Source organism: Procambarus clarkii, chromosome 65 (assembly GCF_040958095.1).
Source record: "Procambarus clarkii isolate CNS0578487 chromosome 65, FALCON_Pclarkii_2.0, whole genome shotgun sequence".
Taxonomy (NCBI): Eukaryota; Metazoa; Arthropoda; class Malacostraca; order Decapoda; family Cambaridae; genus Procambarus; species Procambarus clarkii.
The window spans coordinates 5465535-5489848 of NC_091214.1; the positions used below are offsets into that span (position 1 = coordinate 5465535).

The 24314-nt window shown below is 46.3% G+C and overlaps 2 protein-coding genes across 3 annotated transcripts in view; one reads left to right on the plus strand and one right to left on the minus strand.

Moving 5' to 3' along the window:
- The window catches only part of LOC138354902 (conserved oligomeric Golgi complex subunit 4-like), a 29237-nt gene extending 14052 nt beyond the window's left edge, over positions 1 to 15185 (minus strand). Inside the window, exon 1 of the mRNA XM_069309378.1 lies at positions 15032 to 15185. Within this exon, the coding sequence (XP_069165479.1) occupies positions 15032 to 15130 (99 nt within the window). The 5' untranslated portion in view covers positions 15131 to 15185. The remainder of the gene's footprint in view (positions 1 to 15031) is intronic.
- Positions 15186 to 15500: 315 nt separating this feature from the next.
- LOC123770982 (protein lifeguard 4) overlaps positions 15501 to 24314 on the plus strand; it is a 43128-nt gene continuing 34314 nt past the window's right edge. The window contains exon 1 of one of the 2 annotated variants that reach the window (XM_045763152.2): positions 15501 to 15777. In XM_045763152.2, coding sequence (XP_045619108.2) covers positions 15663 to 15777 — 115 coding nt within the window. In that variant the 5' untranslated portion in view covers positions 15501 to 15662. The remainder of the gene's footprint in view (positions 15778 to 24314) is intronic. The other variant, XM_069309401.1, reaches the window with a different exon arrangement.

Sequence of the window (24314 nt, forward strand, 5' to 3'; positions counted from 1 at the left end):
ATGTCAACCCAAGACAAGTTGCCAAAGATAGCAGCCAAAGCAGCAAACTTACGAACATCGTAGGCACAGGGATAGACCGTAAGATGGCTAGACTTAATAACCCTGCAGATGACCTGGGAGACCTGAGCCCTGGAACAGGGAAGGAAGAAAACTGAATCAACCCAAAGCGCACCCCCAGCAACCAAAGCCATGGCACCCATATAACGGCAGGGAGTCGCAACCAGACACAACACATGATGCACCCCTGGCCTGATCAACCAAGCATTAACAACCCAAGGACTCCTCCGGAAAGCAGCAGTCTCATTCTTCACCAGAAAAGGAAAAGACAGCTGCAAACAAATAAACCTACCACCAGGACTGAAGGAGCAGAAACCCCTGCACTGGAGGAGAGCATGAAGCTCACCGACCCGACTCTCAGAGGCCAATGCCAACAGGAAAAGAGCCTTAGAAAAACAATCCTGAACCAAAGGAGCCACTACAAACTGAGGAGAAGAGAGAAAAGAGAGCCCCCGGCCCAAAGACCAGGATGGCTCAGAAGGCACATGAGCAGATTTGAGGTGAAACAATGCACGAGACAGCTTGCGGAACACCGCAGAAGTAACATCAATACCGAATGCATGCTGGAGCGGCTCCCGCCAGCGCCGCACAATACGAGGCGGCAGTATTTGGCAAAAGTCAACGGTCCTGGAACAACCACGAAAGGAGGGATAAGACAACCCTATCAGAGACCAAAGTACACCTATCCAGTGATAGCAAAAACCAGAAGGACCACCAGGAAACTTCATACTGCCGCCGAGATGAAGCACGCAGGTGGGAGACCAACAAAGAAGCCACCCGTGCTCCATACAAGTGATGATCGACTCGAGTCAGAAACTCCAGATACGAAGACTCGAGGAGAAGAACGAACCAGCCTCATACTAGGCTGGGTCAATCTGCTGAAAAAGGTGGAATCGCGGGAAGACTCTTGGGTTTGGACACCAAGTAAGCAGCACCTGAAACCAAGGCTGGGCCTGCCACCAAGGAGCCAGAAGGACAACTCTTCCCTGGTAAGTCTTCAAGCGAACCAGGACCTGGAGCAACAGCTGAACTGGGAAAAAGAGGTACAGGTAACCCAACCTCGGCCAGTTTTGCCTAAAGGCATCGACCCCGATGGCCTTGCAGTCAGGGAAGGGCGTCACGTATACCAGGAAACGCTTCGACCACGCCGATATGAAGAGATCCACTTCCAGAGTCCCGAACGTCTGGCAGAGCCAACTGAACGAGTTTGCGTCAACCGTCCATTATGTGGAAGGAGAAATGAACCGAGACAGGCCATCCGGCAGGACATTGAACACCCCCCTGAACGTGAACTACCAGGAAGCCAAACCCCGAGAACTCAGCAGACGAGTCACCCGAAGCAACCAGCCCCAAAGAGCCAAGGACCGCATGGAACCCCCTCGGTTCAGACAATGAACCACTAAGGAAACAGTCCAAATGGAACCGGATCATCGATCCACGAGCGACCTGAACCCTACGGAGCAACATCCACACAGCCGCGAACTCTCACACCATGCTGTAAGCCCGACGGAAGGATGGACCCCACCGTCTCTGGCCAGCCTGGTGAGCACTGGTCACAAAGCCGCAGCCAAGAGACGTGTTCGTGAATGCATCAAGCGAGGGTTCAGATAGGGTTCAGTGCCAAGGCACTGAATCCCCCCAAAAAACGAAGAGGAAGCCGGCGATGTAGCAATCAACACAAAGCCCCCGGAGACCAAACCCAGTGGTCACAAAAGAGGCAAAAGTCATGTCCCCGAAGGAACCAGGACAGCCAACGAAGCCATACCCATCCCAGCGGGTAGACCATCATGGCAAAGTTCAGGCTCCCACACAAACCACCTAGTAGACAGGATCACACCACAAGGCACAGAACTGGAAAACACAGGAACCAGAGATGCACGACCTTGCTAGTTCACATCAGCCACAGAATTGGGGTGTGAATAGTCGGCGCAGATAGCTATCCACACCCCAGTTCCAGATAATGGATAACTGGGGGTCCCCCTTCCTCCTCCTGGGAAGGGTAGAGGGGCTGCGCAGATGGCGGCGAGATGACATGGTGACGTCATGCTCGTTTCCTCATTTTCATTTGGGGAATTCTGTCCACTAGTTCAGTTTTAAGTAGCAATATTTTAACCAGAATAAAGGTTTGTTTTGGAGTGCTTATCTTTCTGGGTGCCTGACCCGGTCGATGATAGACATAGAATGCTCCCACTCACACTGGGGTTTCTATAAGCCATTGCTCCTCGTGCCTCTCTGAGGGGGGCCAGGTTCTGGCTCATGGTCCCCAGTAGGACTAGAACTCCATGTGCATTGACTGATGCCAGAGTTTAATAGATTCATATCGGCTTGGTTAGCTCCGGGAAGAAAAGAACCCAGAAAAGATCCCCCAGAAAAGAACCGATTTCTTCTTCATTCGTGCTTTCATTTAGACGTTTTGTCTCTACAAGGTTCAGCTTCAGCTTCTCTCGGTTTTCCTTTAAAAGATCTTGTCTTAATAACCATAATTTCCCTTCCTCATCAATTTGTAATTTTTTAACATTCCTTAGTACTTCTTCCATCTGTTTAGCACCGTTTAGGATGATCCTCATGATTGATCCTTCCCTTTTTCATACCTGCCAATTCTCCTGTAGTCGCAGACATTGTCATTGGTTGTAAGACCTTCCACTAGCCCAACAATTTTATCTTTTTTTCACTTCTGTGGCTCTTTCTGACCTAGATGTTATCTCCTTTTCTTTGCAACCAAACATTAATAGGGGCTTACTTTGATCGACTGTGTTTTGCACCAATTTTGGGTTTGATGTCAGTTTCTTTCTGACTTCCAGTCTAATGTTTGTTTTATCCTGGTTGCTGCAGTTTCTGGATTCCTTTACTGCTTCTTCTATTTTTCCATTCTCCTTGGCCACTTGTGCATTGGTAAGTTGCATATCTTTCTTGCACTGTTCTAGTCCCTGTCTAACTTCCTCCATCTGTACTGACAAAAGGTGTTTTTCCTGTTGGATTTCCTCACCTAACCTATTGTAGTCATTTGTGTTTTAGATTTGATTACCATTCTCACCAGTGCTTGTGTAGCACTGGTAAGTATGGTATATAAAAACCAAGCTTGTAGAATGCTGGAATGTGACATTATAGCTAGTGACCATGGGATATATGTCAGATCATACCCAAAATGGTTCACCAACCAACCTGTCCTCCTATAAAGAATGACGCTTATTGCTCAAATGGGTTACATAAGGCCAAAAATTGTTGTACTAGAAAATGGATGCGACTCACGAAAATTAAGAATTGTCTCGTTTTTTGTTTTGGATCCTCTGGTAGTTAGGTCCCACACCAACAGTATTTACAACCAGTCTAACCTAACCCAATCTAATCTAATGATATATCAAGTTTTGACAATTCAAAAAGAGCTTTGTTGAAAAGAGAAAAAGACCTGGGGGAAGACATAATACCTACACTAACACCAGAAGCTAATGTGAACAGGGTAACATCAGCAGCATATGGGAAGTTAGCAAACACAAGATCATTTAAGAATCTAAACATGGTGGCTTTCAAGTCCATACACGCTGCCAATGTGTGACCATTACTTGAGTATGCAGCTCCAGCACGGAACCCACATCTTGTCAAGCATAAACAGAAGTAAGCAAGTAATTATCAAAAGAAGGCACCAAACCGGGAAGGCTATGTAGCACCATCAAATACGCAAAATAATCAGAGGGCACTAAATATCACCAAGGATGCCAATACGAGAACAAAAACGCATAAGGCGAACGATATCAAAAGTATCCGAGTCACCAAGAATTCTATCGAGGGACAGGTGACAGCGAGGGGCGGTCGGAAAGCAAGACACACGCTCGTCCTGGAAGTCAGGACATTCAAGAAGGACATGCACGACCGTAAGAGGGACAATGCAACTAGGACAATAAGGAGCAGGGCGGCGCTCCATCAAGTGACCATGGGTTAAGCGAGTATGGCCAATACGCAACCTCGCCAGAGCTGTTTCCCACCGCCGGTTACGGTGGAAGGAGGACGGCCACGAGGAAACACAACATTTAAGAGTACGTAGCTTGTTACCATTAACAGACAACCAAGAAGCCTGCCAACGGGTAAGGACTGAGGAATGGATAACCGGGTAAAAGTCGGAATACGGAATGCCTTTACGAGAGATGGGACAAGAGCGGACAGCTTCCTTAGCGGCAGCATCCGCACGCTCATTTAAAGACACGCCAATATGGCTGGGAACCCAACAAAACTCAACCGACTTAAATTTACTGTGAACGAGAAACAGCCAATGCTGGATCTCGACAACTACTGGATGAACTGGATTAAAGCACCCGAGAGCCATGAGGGCACTACGAGAGTCAACAACAACCACAAAGGAAGACTGACAACGAGAAAGCAGGAGACGAAGAGCATAGAGAATAGCATAAAGTTCCGCTGTAAAGATGCTAGTCTCCGGAGGCAAGCGACACATATAAGTGCGATCAGGAAAAACAACAGAGTAGCCAACACCGTCCGCTGACTTAGACCCATCGGTGAAGACAGAAACGGAGCGGGAGTGAGAAGAAAAGTGCTCAAGGAAAAGGCGTTTTAGAACCGTAGGAGGGGTAAAAGCTTTAGTGATACGAGTCAAGGATGTACAAAACCGCGGAAGAGGGACCCTCCACGGGGGCAAAGAAGGAACAACACGAGGAGAAACACCAGAAATACGAACGGAAAGAGAATCCTGTAGGCGAGATAACCGGACAGAAAGAGGGAGGTGGTGAAGAGGAACAGGAACCGCAGGAGGGGTAAAAGTTAAAGCACGACAGAGGCGAGAGGAAGGATGTTGCAAGGACCGCGCAAGATAGCGAAGACAGTAGCGATCACGGCGGTCCTGGAGAGACAGGAAGCCAGTGTCAACATACAAGCTAAGGACGGGAGTCGAACGAAAGGCACCAGAACTGAGGCGCAACCCAGTATGGTGCAAAGCATCAAGACGGCGAAGAGTAGAAGGAGAAGCAGACGAGTAAGCAGGGCAACCATAATCGAGCTTAGACAGGACGAGAGAGGAATGTAAAGCAAGGAGAGTGCGCCTATCTGCCCCCCAAGAAGTATGGGACAAGACCCGAAGGAGGGTAAGGGCCTTAGAGCACTCAACACGGAGGTAAGAGATATGGGGAGACCAAGACAAACGAGTGTCAAGGAATAACCCCAAAAGCTTCGCGGAATCTTTGTATTCAAGGGGATGACCATAAAGTGACAAAGAGGGACGAAGAACAACCCGTTTCCGCGTAAAAGTCATGGCACAAGTCTTAGAAGTAGAGAACTTGAAGCCATGACCTGTGGCCCAAGACGACACGGCATCAATTGCAAGTTGAAGCCGGCGTTGAAGGAGAGGCGAATCATCACCCTGACAACAAAGGGTAAGATCATCGACATAGAGAGCGGAGAAGACACCAGAAGGAAGAGAGGAAAGAAGACCATTGAGGGCAACCAGAAAAAGAGTACTGCTCAGAACACTACCCTGGGGCACACCTTCGTATTGCTGAAAAGAGGGAGACAGAGCGGTACCAAGGCGCACCCGAAAGGAACGACGAGAGAGGAAGCTGCGGAGAAAGAGAGGGAGATGACCACGAAGGCCAAAAGAATGAAGTTGAGATAGGATATGATAACGCCAAGTGGTGTCGTAAGCCTTTTCTAGGTCAAAAAGGACGGCAACAACGGAGGTCTTCGCAGCAAAAGCAGTACGAATATAGACCTCCAAGTTCACCAGGACATCTGTCGTGCTGCGGCACTTGCGGAAACCAAATTGAGAAGGGGAGAGGAGGTGATGGTGTTCCAGGAACCACATCAGACGAACGTTAACCATACGTTCAAAGAGTTTGCAGACACAACTTGTGAGAGCAATAGGGCGAAAGTCCTTAGGGGAAGTACCCAGAGACCCCGGTTTGCGAACAGGGAGGACAACGGCATCGAGCCAGTCCTCAGGGACTGACGACGACTCCCAGATCCGATTATACAGACTCAGTAAATACTGAGACGTGCTCGGAGGGAGATGGCGAAGCATCTCATAATGAATACCATCGGAGCCCGCCGCCGTAGAACCGCAGAGGGCCAGGGCAGAACGAAGTTCAGAGAGAGAGAAGGGATCATTATAGGGAAGCTGAAGATGAGTGCAGAAATCTAAAGGACGAAACTCAAGGACAGGTTTACGAAGAAGGAAAGATTGGGGAAGATGAAGACCAGAGCTAACAGAAGAAAAGTGGGAACCCAGTTCGGAAGCGACCTGCAACGGGTCCGCCACAAGAGTATCATGGAGGTGAAGGACCGGTGAAACATCGGGAACGAACTTACCCGCTATCTTGCGGATACGCTTCCAGATCTGGGCCAGAGGGGTTTCGGACGTAATTGTCGAGACATAAGATGCCCAACATTCACGTTTAGCCGTACGGATGGCCCTACGGGTCACCGCACTTGCTTTCCGAAAGAAAAGAAAAGAAACGGTCGTCTGCCTACGGCGGTGCTTCTTCCAGGCTGCACGCTTACAGCGGACAGCCCGAGCACAGTCCGCATTCCACCAGGGAACGCACTTCCGTGGACCCCGAGAGGAAGAGCGAGGAATAGAGCGGAGGGCAGCGTCGAAGACAGTGTCATGAAAAAGGAGGAGAGCGCGAGAGAGGGGCAGAAGGGAGAGGTCAGAGAGAGTAGCACTGAGGGAAAATAGGGTCCAGTCCGCCTTAGCAAACTGCCACCTAGGGAAAGAGAGGGAAGGGCGAAAAGAGAAAAAGGAAACAAGGATGGGGAAATGATCACTTCCATGGAGGTCATCAAGAACCTGCCACGTGAAATCTAAGTAAAGAGAAGAAGAGCAGAGAGAAAGATCAAGACAAGAAAGGGTGCGAGTTCGAGAGTCCAAATGAGTGGGCTCACCAGAATTCAGAAGAGACAGGGAAGAAGAGAGGAGAAACGGCTCAAGGAGGCAACCCCGGGTATTCGTCAGAACGTCACCCCAAAGAGAATGACGACAATTGAAGTCACCCAGCAGGAGCACAGGCTCCGGCAAGGAGTCTAGGAGGTGTTTCAAATCAGGAAGAGAGAGCGGGACACTCGGGGGGAGATAAATGGAACAAACTGTGTACCATTTCCCCACAAAGATACGAGCAGCAGAACAATGGAGAGGCGAAGGAAAAAGTAAAGGAACAAAGGGAACATCAGCCCGAATCAAGAGAGCAGAAGAATTAGAAGCCCCAGCAATGGCTGGGGGGGGGGAGAGAAAGGAATAGCCACGAAAACGACCAGGACGAGCACCAAGCATTGGCTCCTGGAGACAGACACAAAGGGGCGAAAACCGCGAAACCAGAAGTTGGAGTTCGAGGAAATTGGCGTAATAACCTCGAACGTTCCATTGAAGAATGGACAACGACGAGAAGAGAAAGGACAAAAACAGAGAACAAGGAAGAAACAAAGGCGAAAGAGCAACAGAGCACGTTAAAGAATATCAGGGTCGGGATCAGGGTCAGCAAAGTCAGGGTTAGGGGGCATGGGTAAACTGAGCAAAGACGGAGGGAAGGAAACGGGAGAACAGATCAGAGGTGGGCGGGCAGGGTCCGGAGGAGGAGGAAGAGGAAGAGGAGGAGACAACGGAGAGGATCCGTCAAGGACAGCAGCAGGAGGAGGGGGAGTAGAAAGAGGGGAGCGCACCCCAGCAAGAGCAGCAACCGAAAGGGAAGCAGGGTCCAAAGAAACCTCCATAGCAGGAACAGGGGGCGCAAGCACTGAAACGGGAGGGGAAGGAGCAACAGAGCCAGAAGGAGGAGCTGAGGAAGAAAGCGAAGCCTTCTTACCCGCCGGGGAAGAGGAAGGAGAGGAGCCAGGCTTACGCTTCTGACTTAAAGAGACCGGTGTCCCAGCAACTACGTACCGGGCAACGGATTCCAGTGTCTCAACCGGAGAAGCCGAACGAGAGCACACACGACGGCCGGTAGGAGAGCGATGGACATCCGCCCGCACCGACAGGCGGTGGGGAGAGCTGATAGATGGAGGAAGAGGATGGGAAGGAGGACCGGAGGGGGACGAGGAAGAAGACACAGAAGACACGACAGACCGGGTAGAAGGAAGGGGAACCCCAGACAGAGGACCAGGAGGAGGATCCTTCGGGAGAGAACCCGAAGGAACAGAGGAGGGGGCAGTGGGCGCATCAGGGTCCAAGGCCCGGAAACGGTTGTGAGTCTGAGGAAGGCGGGAAGGACGAGGAGAGGAAGAGCGCAACACGCGAGCATAAGAGATATTAGCATAAGGCGGGAGCCGGCGAACCTGGCGCCTCGCCTCAGGAAAAGATAAACGCTCCCGGTGCTTCAGGTTGAGGACGGCTGCCTCAAGCTTGTAATGGACACACGCACGGGAGAAGGTAGGATGGGCCTCACCGCAGTTGAGGCAACGAGCCTGGGGAGAAGTGCACTCCGACTTAGAGTGACCTTCGCCACCACACAAAGGACAGAGAGAGACAGTCCCGGAGCAGCGGAGGGCACCATGCCCAAACCTCCAGCACTTGTTGCAGAGCCGAGGAGAAGGAATGTACTCCTGGACAGAGCACCTGGCACCAGCAAGAATGACAGAGGGTGGAAGGGTCCTACCATCAAAGGTAATCTTCACAACCCGGAGGGGTTGACGGCGACTACCACGAGGGGGACGAGTAAACGTGTCCACCTGGAGAATAGAATGGCCCTGGGCAGCGAGGATATGTCGAATATCGTCGTGGCAGTCGCGCAGGTCCCGAACACCGGTTGCAACATGGGGCGGGAGCAAAATAGTGCCAACACTGGCATTCAACTGAGCGTTTTTCGAGACCCGAACGGGGGTCTCGCCAAGGCAGGACAAGGCAGCCAAGCGGGAAGCAGCATCCTGAGAAGGAGCAGCAACGACACGTGTACCGAGACGAGTGGGGTTGAAAGTAATGGAGGCATCCACGGAATCAATGAGATGTCGATGAAGGGAGAAATCGTCAGGAGGCGCAGAATCAAGAGGGAGGAGATCAAAATATTTGGCCCACGAAGCGGGACCAAACAAGGCTTGATAGGTAGCAGAACTGGAAGGAATCGAGCGAGGGCGGCCGTGACGAGGACGGCGGTGAGAACCCCCAGAGAGAGAGGGGTTAAAAGGCGCAGTAGTTACAACTAGAGAAGGAGCCGCGCCAGGGGACGAGGTAGTCACCACTGGGGGCTTGGGGCTCGACCCAACCACAGAGGAGGGAAGGGAGCCAGGGGAAGGAGTCAGAGAGGCCAAAGGAGGAGCAAGGTCGGGGCCCAATGCAGCGGAGGCTACAGAGCCCGGTCTTCCAATACGGACCGACTCGGGGGCTTGGTCGCCCACCCCACGAGCCTGAGAAGGGAAGCCAGAAGCAGCCGAAACAGGGGTTTTCATCGTGACGAAAAGAAAAATTCACTCACGAATGTGCCCCCACACCCACCATGGAGCCACAATTAGAGGCAGGACACCCAACAAGAAGCTATCGCCGATCTTGTCGGGGCCTCCTAGGGGTGCGTCGTGAGTATACGCCCCACAAACGCCACCTTAAGAAACCGACAGTCCGTCGAGATCGTGTTCAGTGACGAAGTGGGGATTGACAATAAAAGGTTCCCCTCGCTCTCGACGTCGGGTACTGCAGTTCTACGGGTGCATGAGTATGCCTCCTCAAGCACCCGGGCGTCAAAATAGAAGAAGTCCATGGAAGAACCAGAACGAGCAAAAGGTCGGCAGGAAACGGCAAGCAGATAGGAGAAGAGGGGGGAGAAAAACGAAACAGAAGGAAAAGGAAAAGGTGCCCAGCAGAATTGGAGAGGACGGCAGCAGGAGCACAAGGCTAGAAAAGGACAGAGGACTGTCCGAAGGAGCATCACACTCCGGCAGCCGCCCACGAAGCCCCCACACGGCGACAACGAGCTGAGCGGGGAGGGGGAGCATAAACAGAAACATGAGAAGTTCAGAGGTTTAACACTAGTGTCACAACTGAGAGGGCTCGTGTATGAGGACAGATTGAGAGAACTCTCCCTCACAACCTTAGAGGGGATATGATAACTATGTACAAGATCATGAGGGGAAAATAAAGTGGATAAAGAAAGCCTATTAAAATTAAAAAGAGGTAGGACAAGGGGTCATCAGGGGAAGCTGGATATGCAGTCAAGTTGAAGTAAGGAATTTCATTCCCTATAAGGGTGGTAGGCAAGTGTTAGGTATTGAAGGATGAGGTTGTTGAAACCAATTCCATCCACAGCATTAAAAAGAAATATGATGAAAACATTAATTATAACACTTTGATGCGCACGGTGATATGGACTTTATGGACCCCCCCTCATGCGCCCGGCGTTTTCGGGTGACCAAGCGGCAACACTGAAAAGTGCATACTCTTTTCGCTGTCCTGACCTTAATTTTCGATGTACTGATTTAATTTTTGTACCAAAGTGTTCGCAATAGAATGATCTATAAGAACATATAAGAACATATGTATATGTCACCAAAGCATGAGTTAAATCACACAAAAAACTAAAGAACTACATCGATCACTAGCCGTGAGCTCCAAACAGCGACGAAATGTTCCATTCTTTTCAGGGTTGTCCACTCCACACTTGTCCTACAGCGTTAAATTTGGTATCACTGTGATCGCAATTAAATTCCCTACACGGACATATGCATATAAATGTAGAATCATGATCGCGGCCCACACCAAGAGTGTGTGAAGTGGGCGATTACCCTCATTGTGTCAACAATTCAATAGTCTTTCCACTAAGTTACAATACAATGCCGTTCTCCCAAATAGGCCATGTGCCTATTAGAGAAAACGGAAATTTAATGGCAAACATTTTCATACTAACCCCAAGTCGATCGAATAAGAATTGGATTTTATACAAATATTTTTAAATCGCGCGTAAATTTACGACTCTGCTGAGGAACCGATAGAAATAAACACGTCATATATTTACGACCCGGCTGCATGAAAGTGTTTATTAATAATGAGAGAGTAATAAATGGCACAGGTATATACAGATAGAAGGCGGAGAATAAAGGGTCCGGGTAGTACAGGTCTCCTGGTAGTACGTTAAAGGGTCTGGGTAGTACAGGTCTCCTGGTAGTACGTTAAAGGGTCTGGGTAGTACAGGTCTCCTGGTAGTACGTTAAAGGGTCCAGGTAGTACAGGTCCCCTGGTAGTACGTTAAAGGGTCCAGGTAGTTCAGGTCCCCTGGTAGTACGTTAAAGGGTCCAGGTAGTTCAGGTCCCCTGGTAGTACGTTAAAGGGTCCAGGTAGTACAGGTCCCCTGGTAGTACGTTAAAGGGTCCGGGTAGTACAGGTCTCCTGGTAGTACGTTAAAGGGTCCGGGTAGTACAGGTCTCCTGGTAGTACGTTAAAGGGTCCAGGTAGTACAGGTCCCCTGGTAGTACGTTAAAGGGTCCAGGTAGTTCAGGTCCCCTGGTAGTACGTTAAAGGGTCCAGGTAGTTCAGGTCCCCTGGCAGTACGTTAAAGGGTCCAGGTAGTACAGGTCCCCTGGTAGTACGTTAAAGGGTCCAGGTAGTACAGGTCTCCTGGTAGTACGTTAAAGGGTCCATGTAGTTCAGGTCCCCTGGTAGTACGTTAAAGGGTCCAGGTAGTACAGGTCCCTTGGTAGTACGTTAAAGGGTCCAGGTAGTTCAGGTCCCCTGGTAGTACGTTAAAGGGTCCAGGTAGTACAGGTCCCCTGGTAGTACGTTAAAGGGTCCAGGTAGTTCAGGTCCCCTGGTAGTACGTTAAAGGGTCCGGGTAGTGTAGGTCCCCTGGTAGTACATTAAAGGGTCCGGGTAGTACAGGTCCCCTGGTAGTACGTTAAAGGGTCCAGGTAGTTCAGGTCCCTTGTAGTACGTTAAAGGGTCCGGGTAGTACAGGTCCCTTGTAGTACATTAAAGGGTCCGGGTAGTACAGGTCCCCTGGTAGTACATTAAAGGGTCCAGGTAGTTCAGGTCCCCTGGTAGTACGTTAAAGGGTCCGGGTAGTGTAGGTCCCCTGGTAGTACATTAAAGGGTCCGGGTAGTTCAGGTCCCCTGGTAGTACGTTAAAGGGTCCAGGTAGTACAGGTCCCTTATAGTACGTTAAAGGGTCCGGGTAGTACAGGTCCCTTGTAGTACATTAAAGGGTCCGGGTAGTACAGGTCCCCTGGTAGTACGTTAAAGGGTCCGGGTAGTACAGATCCCCCTGGTAGTACATTAAAAGGTCCCAGTAGTACAGGTCCCCTGGTAGTACACTAAAAGGTCCCAGTAGTACAGGTCCCCTGGTAGTACATTAAAAGGTCCCAGTAGTACAGGTCCCCTGGTAGTACACTAAAAGGTCCCAGTAGTACAGGTCCCCTGGTAGTACATTAAAAGGTCCCAGTAGTACAGGTCCCCTAGTAGTATATTAAAAGGTCCCAGTAGTACAGGTCCCCTGGTAGTACATTAAAAGGTCCCAGTAGTACAGGTCCCCTGGTAGTACACTAAAAGGTCCCAGTAGTACAGGTCCCCTGGTAGTACACTAAAAGGTCCCAGTAGTACAGGTCCCCTGGTAGTACATTAAAAGGTCCCAGTAGTACAGGTCCCCTGGTAGTACACTAAAAGGTCCCAGTAGTACAGGTCCCCTGGTAGTACACTAAAAGGTCCCAGTAGTACAGGTCCCCTGGTAGTACATTAAAAGGTCCCAGTAGTACAGGTCCCCTGGTAGTACATTAAAAGGTCCCAGTAGTACAGGTCCCCTAGTAGTATATTAAAAGGTCCCAGTGGTACAGTCAGGTTTGTTCTCAACTCACAATTGAGAGTTCCGGGTTCAAATCCCAGGGAGGACAGAAATGGTAGAGCACATTTCTTATCACCTAATGCCCTGGTTCACCTAGCAGTAAGTACGTACCCAGAAGTTAGTCAGCTTGCTGTGGGATTGCATCCTGGGTGGAGTCGGTAATTTAATCTTGAGTGAGGGGGGGGGTAACCTTGATATAAGCCTTATGTGTATGAATACACTCTGGATGCCTGTCCCCCAACACAATAAATTAAATTAATAAACAGCTAGCTCACACTCCCCCCATGTCCAACAACTTTGGCTGGACGGTAGAGTGACGGTCTTGCTTCATGCAGGTCGGTGTTCAATCCCCAACTGTCGAAGTGGTTAGGCACCATTCCTTTATCCAGTCCCATATCCTTAGCCTGACCCCTTCCAAGTCACTAAGATCTATAGTAAAGTGTGAAATAAAAGTGATATTGAGACCTTATAAACAGATCTGCATGAACTCCATATATGGTAAGAATGGTTGAACCCTTGTTAGAATCTGACCAGATTGTCAACTGAGTTAACTCATTTGTTGCATTTCCACAATGGTCGCCCGAGTTAAAATAGGTGAACGACCCAAGAATATTGTTAAAAACATTGTGATAACTTATTAAACCAAAAATCCAAAGTTTTTTAATGTTAGGTCAGACAGGTCAGATCAGGCAAGGTCAGTTGTTGACCAATGCACCATGGGGACTTCATATCTATGGGGAAATTTTTTAATGTTAAAATCGGCGTTCACCAACTTTAACTTGGGCGACCATTGTGAAAATGCATGAAATGCAACACATGGGTTGACCCAATTTCTACTTGGGACAGATTTCATTATGGTTCAGAACAAGATGACTGGCAAATGCTCTTTAATGTCGGTAAATGCAAAAGCTTACATCTGGGGCATAACAATCCACGTCACAACCACCAAACTGACAACACTACCTTACAGCAGATAGTTAAAGAAAAGGACCTTGGAATAAGAATCCATCATTCACTAAAAGTTGCACAAGTGGCTCCCACTTGGAAGTAAAAAAACCAAGCCAAACCCCTAGGAATAATCAAGCGTACCTTTACTCTCGAGGAAAAGAAAGTAGTTTTTCAATTGTACAAGTCTCTGGTGCACCCCCACCTGGATTATTGCATCCAGGCATGGAGACCTCATCTTCAGAAAGACATAGCTGCTCTGGAAAAGGTGTAATGCCGAGCAACAAAAATCATACCAGAGCTTAGTCATCTCTCGTACCAGGAACGGTTGAGGGCCACAGGGCTAACAACACTGCAGACCAGGCATGACAGGGAGGATCTCATAGAAACCTTCAATATACTAAACAATTTGGACAATGTCGATCTGGACACTTTCTTCAAAAGGTCAGATGTAACACGAACAAGGAGCAATGGATTCAAGCTCAACAAGCCACAATGTAGGATAGAAAACAAGAGATGCTTTTTCACCCATAGGGTTGTAAACCCGTGGAACTGCCTACCCGCTGAAGCCATAAACACCAAATTTCTGCTAGGTTTTAAAAGATAGAAAAGATCAAGGCAAATAGGGGGGTACCTTTGACAAGCCGCCAGGTTCCTGTCCTCGTCGAAGCCACTAGTATTAGTGGTCCTCAGGTAAATCAGGTTAAAAAGGGAGTGTTATATAGTCCCCCGAAAACGCCCCTCGTTTCACTGCCCGAAACGCTGTGCGTACTAGTGGCTTTACAAGACTGTAATTACCATATTATGTATCCTCACATTCCCAATGTACCTTCTTGTATATGCATAAATAAATAAATAAATAGTGGCAATAACTCTCCCATAGGTAAGCATGATGCACAACTTTATGCCCGAAACGCTTTCCGTAATAGTGGCTTTAGGCATTGTATGTACTAGGTCTACCTATAAGTCAACCAATCTTTGTAAAAATTTATTGTATGTATGTACCTTACCTAAATAAAAATTATTATTATTACTATTATTATTATAACTGTGCAGTAGGCGTGCATAGTGCTCATGACAGCACCGCTTCTCCCCTATAACTGGGCCTACCCACTACGCTACATTCACTCACAGAGAAGCAAACAAATAATAATGATTATAATAATGGTGAGTAAATGTTGTGTGGAGGCGGCGTGTGGGAAGCCCCGGGCCACCTCACTCTCTCTCAACACCATACACACAGTAACGCATATGTAAATATAGGATACTATAGGAGTGATGACCTCGTGTTGACAGATGTTGTCATATGCTCGGTGGATGTCAGTGAGAGAGGTGAGAGAGGTGGGGTCAGTGAGAGAAGTAGGGAGAGCACCGGCCTCCATCTTCACTCTCCCGCGGCTGTCACTACTATGACCGCCCTCTACACCATTCTCTCACAACCATCTTACTCATCCCTGTATATATCAACTCATTCACACATTTTACAACTCGCTAATATATTAAACAACATTACTGTGGTTTTTTAATTTTTGTTGTTATTTTGTTGACGTGTACAAACGTTTGTCCGGACTCTGGCTTTGGCTTCTACTTGACTAAACCGAACTTTTTTTGCGTAACTTTACTTTAGATTAAGATAAATTAATAAAAAAAAAATATATATAGTTTTTTAATTTAAATAGTGTATAAGTTGAAGAGTTTAGGGTTGTGAGTGGGGAAGGAGGAGTGAGATCGAGGAGAGGAGCCGGAGGCAGTAGAGGTGTCGAGACATGGCGACCAGTTGACCATCAGCTGATGACAGCTTCCAACACCAGTCCTTGACGGCCCTCTCCTGCCCCTCGCATCTGTCGCTACACCTGTCGCTACACCTGCCGCTACACCTGTCGCTATACCTGCCGTTACACCGGCCGCTACACCATGTCCACCACACTACTCATCCCTCAGGATGGAGGACAAGCAGAGAAGGGAGGGATTGTCAACGACTTCATGTATGGGTCCAATGTGGCCACCAGTCACATCTACATACGCATGGGTACCACTTTCACTAATATTATCTTACGTTTTGATCAAATCAAAGTCAAGATAAAACTGCATTAACCACGTGCTAGTTGTGATGGTAGAGTATGAGAGGTTGAGCGTGACCTTGGGACAACTTTGCTCACTTGTATAACATTTCTCATTTGAAGAAAATGGCCACAATATAATTTCTCATTCCTGTTCTCTTAGTTTGACTCAGTGAAATGCACTGTTTCCATATTTATATGCTTCCAATACTGTAATGTTAAACTATTTTTAAAGTAAACTTGCACTTCAGAGCCATAAATTGGGATTAGTTGTATATTAGACTACCTTGATTGCTTCCAAACTTAATATAATTTTAATATTTCATATATAATATATACAAAGAATCAGAGTGCAGTTATTAGTAGGCATATTATTTGTCCATTTTATTAAGCCACTAATTATGCACATCATTTCAGGTGTAACTTAAAATAATTGGTTTCCAATTATGCACACCTTACTGCATTTGGTGCCCTTTATCTCTTCCCAGATTGGTTTATTGCCCAAATAGCTTAGACTGGGGGTGTGGGGTCTGTATAGCATTAATATTATCCCATTAGCACTTTTTGTCCCCACATTCACTTGTGTTACCTTGAGGTGCTTCCGGGGCTTAGCGTCCCCGCGGCCCGGTCGTCGACCAGGCCTCCTGGTTGCCGGACTGATCAACCAGGCTGTTGGACGCGGCTGCTCGCAGCCTGACATATGAGTCACAGCCTGGTTGATCAGGTATCCTTTGGAGGTGCTTATCCAGTGTTCATATGGTTTCTGTTACCAGCGAGATATTGCCTGATGGGCCTGACAGCTGAGTGGACAGTGCTCAGGGTTCGTTGTTCTAAGGGTCTGGGTTCGATTCCAGGCAGAGGCAGAAACAAATGGGCAGAGTTTCTTTCACCCTGATGCTCCTGTTCACCTAGCAGTAAATAAATACCTGGGAGTTAGACAGCTGCTACGGTCTGCTTCCTGGGGATGTGTGTGTGTGTGTGTAAAAATTAGGATTAAAGACTTGCCCAAAAAGTTATGCGTGCCAGTGGCTGTACAAGAATGTAAGAACTTGTGTATATATATATATAAATTCAGTCGTCTGTTTTTTCAGTCGTCATATATAAATAAATAAATAAAATAAATTGCACTGCATCTCAAAGTCTCATTCACATTGATAGCAACTTGACCTTCTTTTTCTATCTCTTATATCAACATGAGAGCTTATAGGCCTTGACCTGATACTCGACCAGTAGGTCCCTAAGAGTCAATATTCAACCATGTTTCAGTGAGTGCTATTATGGCTAATTTCTTAGCAAGAGCTATTGCTGTCATCTGTCTAGTTACACAAATTTCTGGACTTGGTATAATATACCTGCACAGTAGATCCTGTGAGATGGGCTTTTAGATGAACTTAAACTTAGTTTTTTCCTCTGCATATAGAATAGGATAGCAGTACATTGCTGTGTATACAGAATATACACAGCAATGCCCTGCTGTGTATACAGAATATACACAGCAATGCCCTGCTGTGTATACAGAATATACACAGCAATGCCCTACTGTGTATACAGAATATACACAGCAATGCCCTGCTGTGTATACAGAATATACACAGCAATGCCCTGCTGTATATACAGAATATACACAACAATGCCCTGCTGTGTATACAGAATATACATGCTTGTGTATATTGCTATATGTACAGAATATACATGCTTGTTAATAAAAAAAAAGGCACCTTTCCTGTGCATTCTTTTTAAATTTTGATTACTTTTACTGAAACAATATTGTTCATTTTAATAACCTGTGTTATCCTCCTTTTGTTATATTTTTTCCCCATTATTTGCACCCATACCACTATCTACTAACTAGTTGGAGATGTAGTTTCCTCCAATAAGTCTACAGAAACTGTTACCTCTGCCATTGAAAGATGAATCCATCCCTTATATACATGGTATTGTTACCAATGTAAGAGTATCACATATCCATGAATAGTATTACAATACAGTACATTATTTTTAAGTCATCAATTTACACAGTGCTTGCAACATCTACTCAATGCAGACAAAATTTTCTCCTATGCAAAATCAAGATAAAAAACCACATCTAGTATCGGGCCCCTGCGAAAGGGAGATGGAACTTTCACCGATGACAACAAAGAAATGAGCGAGCTACTGAGGACGCAGTACGACTCTGTTTTCAGCGAACCATTAAACACACTAAAGATTGATAACCCAAATGAATTTTTCATGGATACGATACCAACATCAAATCATATATCAGACGTCACCCTATCCCCACTGGATTTTGAAGAAGCCATAAACAGTATGCCTATGAACTCTGCACCAGGCCCGGATTCTTGGAACTCCATATTCATAAAGAACTGTAAAAAAACACTATCGCAGGCCCTCCACATTCTGTGGAGAGACAGCCTAGATACTGGCGTTATTCCTGATATACTAAAAACAGCAGAGATAGCACCACTTCATAAAGGAGGAAATAAGGCAGAGGCAAAAAATTACAGACCGATAGCACTAACATCGCACATCATAAAAATTTTTGAGAGAGTGCTAAGAAGTAAAATCACAAAATACATGGAATCACAGCAACTCATAACCCCGGACAACATGGTTTCAGAACAGGGCGCTCTTGCCTGTCGCAGTTGCTGGACCACTATGATATGGCATTAGATGCTATGGAAGACAAACAAAACGCGGATGTAATTTACACAGATTTCGCAAAAGCTTTTGATAAATGTGACCATGGTGTTATTGCACATAAAATGCGTTCAAAAGGAATTACCGGAAAAATAGGCAGATGGATCTACAATTTCCTGACCAACAGAACCCAATGTGTAATAGTCAACAAAATAAAATCCAGCCCATCAACCGTGAAGAGCTCAGTCCCCCAGGGTACTGTGCTTGCTCCAGTACTTTTTCTCATCCTCATTTCGGACATAGACAAGAACACAACCTATAGCACTGTATCATCCTTTGTAGATGACACTAGGATCTTCATGAGAGTAGGCAACATAGAGGACACGCCGAATCTCCAGTCAGATGTAGATCAGGTCTTTCTATGGGCTACAGAAAATAATATGGTGTTTAACGAAGATAAGTTCCAGCTCATGCGCTATGGAAAAAATGAAAATATAAAAACGGAAACCACGTACAAAACTCAGGCAAATCATAACATAGAACGAAAAGGCAATGTAAAGGATCTGGGTGTACTCATGTCGGAAGACCTTACCTTTAAAGAACACAATAAAGTAGCCGTCACAACTGCAAGAAAAATGACAGGTTGGATAACAAGAACTTTTCACACTAGAGATGCTATACCGATGATGATACTTTTCAAAACGCTTGTGCTCTCTAGAGTGGAGTACTGCTGCACAATGACAGCACCTTTCAAAGCTGGAGAAATTGCTGACCTGGAGAGCGTGCAGAGATCCTTTACTGCTAGAATCCACTCAGTAAAACATCTAAACTATTGGGACCGACTAAAGAGCCTAAAACTGTACTCCCTTGAGCGCAGGCGGGAGAGGTACATAATAATTTACACGTGGAAAATATTAGAGGGGCTGGTCCCAAACCTGAACACAGAAATAACATCACATGAGACCAGAAGACATGGCAGGATGTGCAGAATACCCCCGTTAAAAAGCAGAGGTGCAACAGGTACTCTGAGAGAGAACTCTTATCAACATCAGAGGCCTGAGACTGTTCAACACGCTTCCACTACACATAAGGGGCATAACTGGCCGACCCCTCACAGTGTTCAAGAGAGAACTGGATAAGCACCTCCAAAGGATACCTGATCAACCAGGCTGTGACTCATACGTCAGGCTGCGAGCAGCCGCGTCCAACAGCCTGGTTGATCAGTCCAGCAACCAGGAGGCCTGGTCGACGACCGGGCCGCGGGGGCGCTGAGCCCCGGAAGCTCCTCAAGGTAACCTCAAGGACTCTCAGCCTTGGCAGAAAACTGCAGATGACCTGGACTCCTTCCTTATTCCTAATTTTGTTTAGTGCTATATTATTTTTATCCAACTCTGCTCCTACCTTGGCAAATATCATTTTCACATGCTGTACTGAGACAGTTACTGGGCTTGATTCCATTGCCTATAATAATAATAATAATAATAATAATAATTCATTGCACAGGGGGACTGGCAGCTAGTGTATTCACCTAGAATTCACCTAGTTGTGTTTGCGGGGGTTGAGCTGTGCTCTTTCGGCCCCCCTCTCAACTGTCAATCAACTGTTTACTACTATTTTTTTCTCTCTCTCTCCACACCACACACACACACCCCAGAAAGCAGCCCGTGACAGCTGACTAACTCCAAGGTACCTATTTACTGCTAGGTAACAGGGGCATTCAGGGTGAAAGAAACTTTGCCCATTTGTTTCTGCCTAGTGCGGGAATCGAACCCGCGCCACAGAATTATGAGTCCTGTGCGCTATCCACCAGGCTACCAGGCCTGGTGGGTACCAGTGTATATAAGTGTACATGTTAGGTTTATATCAAGGTCCCCACAAGGTCAAATTACTCACCCTTTTCAGGATACAACCCCACAGCAAGCTGGGTACTTACTTACAGCTTGAACGGGTGCATTAAGTGATAGGAAATTTGACTTACTATTTCTGTCCTGCCCGGGATTCTGACCTGGAATAACCCAGCTTGATTGTGAGCTGAGAGCGAACTTGATTATAATACTGAGACCCTGACAATATATTGCTCATTCTGATGCAATATATTGTCATGATTGATCAAGCTGGACACACCAGACATGACTGATCAAGCTAGACACACTAGCAGATAATTAAAAAATTGGGCAGAGAAATTATTCAGAAGACAAGTAATTAATTGGCCCCAGCCATTAGATGACTCTCCTCTCCTCGGTTCTTTTGCTGATGCCACACTGTAGTGTAAGCTCTTTTGAGGTCTAGGTAGAGAACCAGTGTGGAGCATTGCAGTCAAAATCCAGCATGGAGTGACAGTAAAATATTATTATGCTCTAGGTACCATTGGAGGCGAGTATGTACTAGCCTTTCCATGACTTTACCGAGGCGATAGTAAGGAGATAGGCCTGTATAGCGCAGGTTGGGATGGGTCTTTTCCTGGTTTTAGGAAAGGAAGAATAATACTGGTCTGCCATTGTGAGGGAATATTTCCGTGAGTCCGGCATAGGTTGTAATAGTTTAGAAGAGTACTTACTATGTGCATTCGATGGAAGATATTTGTTAAGTTCACATGGAATTCCATCCTCTCCAGGTGCCTTGCCAAGAGGTAGGTGGGTTAAGGGTATTTGTAGCTCATTTAAGGTGTACGTGTTGTCGATGCCGAGCATGGGTAGCGGTATGGCACGGTCAATTTCTTGTCTGAGGGAGGGTTCTTGGGCTTGAAGGAAGGGTGTTGAGGGGATAACTTTGACATTCAGCAAGAACATTGGCACGCTCCTGAGGTGTTTGACAGAGTGAACCGTTGATCATCATGGGAAACGAAGGGAATGTTGGGCGACCTTTAATCCCGTTAAATGTAGCCCAAAATTTTGAATGTGACATGGTAGGTGTGAGGCTATCGGGTCATTCCACGTTAATTCACCAAAGGCCTCCCACTCGACCCTTTCTAAATATAATGAAATTGTGTAATAAAGTAGCCCTAGACCCCAAATGAAAATGTGCAAAATACTAGAACTCAATCTGCTTTGGTTCTTAAATAATAGGTCCATATTGAATGGGCTCTCATCTGGTTAATGCGTAAATACCACAAAAATTACCAACTTTGACCCTTTGTTAAATCACGACTAGTGCCCAGAGAGGTGTGAAATTTGGCATACCAGGGCAACTTTTGTTGCGGAATACAGCAGTGTAATAAAAAGTGTAGTTTGGGTAGCCATTCGGCTACCAATCCATGATAATATCACTACCAATACCAGTATATCTCAATATATCTCAATATACATCATTCCCAATTTGGTTTTGAATGACACCATTGGATAGAGCAGATTTTTCTGTACAAGAGTAACTTTTATTTAGATTGGGATCTGAATTCCTAGTTCAGCCACAGGACTCTGAAAATGACACTTATATGCAAGGCGTATGTATATTGTAGGCTATTGTAGGCTGTCAAATCCAGAGCATGGCAATTTGCAGAAGGCAAATTTACCCATTATTAGTGTAATCCTTGCTTTGGTCCACGGTGGCTGAGCCACTATCTATCTAAGTGATTGGCAACCCCATTGCCTAGTGGCCACGCCCGATAGCCAGGCAAGGCTAGCCACAGGCGGGCCACTTTCTCGCAGGTTTCCCTAGCCTGTTAGTTGGGTGTCTGACAGGTTGCCAAGCCTCATGTGGAGTCTTATCCTAGGATTATCCTCTGCAGTATCTACTGTGATTGGTTGCAAATCTTTTCGCTTTACATGGCATTTCTTCTTGAAGGGATTGCAGCAAGTTTTTTGCAAAAATTTAAATTTCATCAACAGCAAAGCTTCATGATGGAGGCATACTTGAGATTCTCCATCCAAGTTCAGTTCACTTCGCTTTGCTATCAGTTTTTGATCTTCTGCACTATACTGTTTTAGAAACTTCAAGCCTTTGTTGTGAGTGTAGGTTGTCAAGTGACATTCAGAAGAGCCACGCTCATGGCTAGCAATAGCACATGGCAGTAAACCAATGGAATCCTGATTCATGACGTTTCCGTAATCGAATTCAAATCAAATTATTTAACTAACTGAATTCAGTAATTTCAAGTTAGACCTGTGATACATTAATATTAATATTGCTTTTTATTTATTTTTTTTATTTATTTCATTAGGGGGTAGGTTGGTGGCTGAAAGTTAGTAATTTTATAATAAGTGAGTTTGTGGTCACTACTAATATCTGGTTCAGTATGAAACTGTAGTTCATGTTGAAAATGTGCCCAGCCAAAGCAGATGTCAGGTGAGGCTTCATAATTGGTTCTGTAGTTAAAGTAGTTTGCCAGGTAGGGTGGCAAAAGAAGAATATACTGTATGGTGCAGTGTCTTTAGCTATATAGATCGGTGCCTGCAGTATTTTGGGTACCTCTACTCCATGTGGGGTGGTTAGCATTGAGATCACCTGTAACAATGATCGAGTGTCGTAATTGGTTAAGATGGAATTCCAGTTCGTTTAAGTTTATTGTGCCACCAGTGTTGTATATACCCAGAAAGGATGTGTGTATCATTGTAAGGTATTAGGCATGCTAAAATTTCTACTTTACCATTCACAAAATTTGTAAGTGTTACAAGTTTACATATCATATTACTCCGTGTTAGGAGGAAAATACCACCACCCATACGGTTTGGTCTGTCCAGTCTCTGCATCTGAAAGTTTTCAAAAATAAGATTTTGTTTGGGAGTGAGCCAGGATTCGGTTATAAAAGCTAAGTTCGGTTTGGATGAGTAAAGGAATTGTTTAAGCTCTGTGAGAGATGTTTTAATGCTTTTTGCATTCCAAGGCATGAAGGTTAGGGGAGCCATTTAGGATGTATGGGTTATGGATGTGTCCATTTTCCTTGGCATGCCAATAGTAGTACGTGTTGGATACTTAGATGTGGATTGGAGGCTGTCTTACTCTGGGTACTGGTGGTTGGAGTTTGTGGCAAGTCAGCCTGGGGAGTGATTTTGGCAAGGCGTGCTAAGGAGTTATTTTGGAGTTTTTCCATCATCTGTTCAAACGATGTATGTCCAGCAATGGTAGCTTTGTTTGGGCGGATGTCAGTGTCTGTAGCTGTTGATGGGATGTCTGTTGGGTCGGCCTCAGAGGTGGGTTGTGTTACTTGTGTAAAAAATTTTGTTAAAAGTCGGTCCAGCGTCTTTCTAGTGCATTTTCGATGCGAGTGACAAGAGTTTCAACAAGATCAGGACTTGGTTTTGCATTTTGTGGGAGATGGTTGGACCCTGAGGTTGTGGGATTGTCGGTGACAGACATATCAGGTACACGCAAAGGTTGTGGTTGAGTGTAAGGTGGAGGTTGATGATGGACTGAGTTAGGTTGTTTCAATGCACTACTGTATTGCAAGTTGGTGGTAGGGAGAACCTAAGTTTTTGCTGCTGCTGGTATGTATGAAGGATATTGTTTGAATGTAATGTCATGATTGCCACCACAGTTTGAGCAGGTGAGCAGATCTGATGTACAGTCTTGCGTGTAATGGGAACCAGAGTATTTCCCACATATAATGTCTTTGGTGCAGCCTTTTGAGGTATGGTTAAAATCTTTACATTTAAAACATTGAGTGGGACATGGTATATACACCTAGTTTATGGAGGAAGCCGTTTAACCCTTAAACTGCGCAACACGTCTTATGACGTGTTGAGTAACTTACCGAAAATGCGCATCACGTCATATGACGTGTTGGAGTACTACGCATGATTTAAATGGCCCGCGGATACACAGGGTTCACCACACCTTCATCAGGGCTCTTGTAAACAGACGCCATTTTTAAAAAAAATCGTGGGCCAAACTCCCGGGTGTTAGGGGCCTCAGTATTGAGTGAGCTACCAAGCCT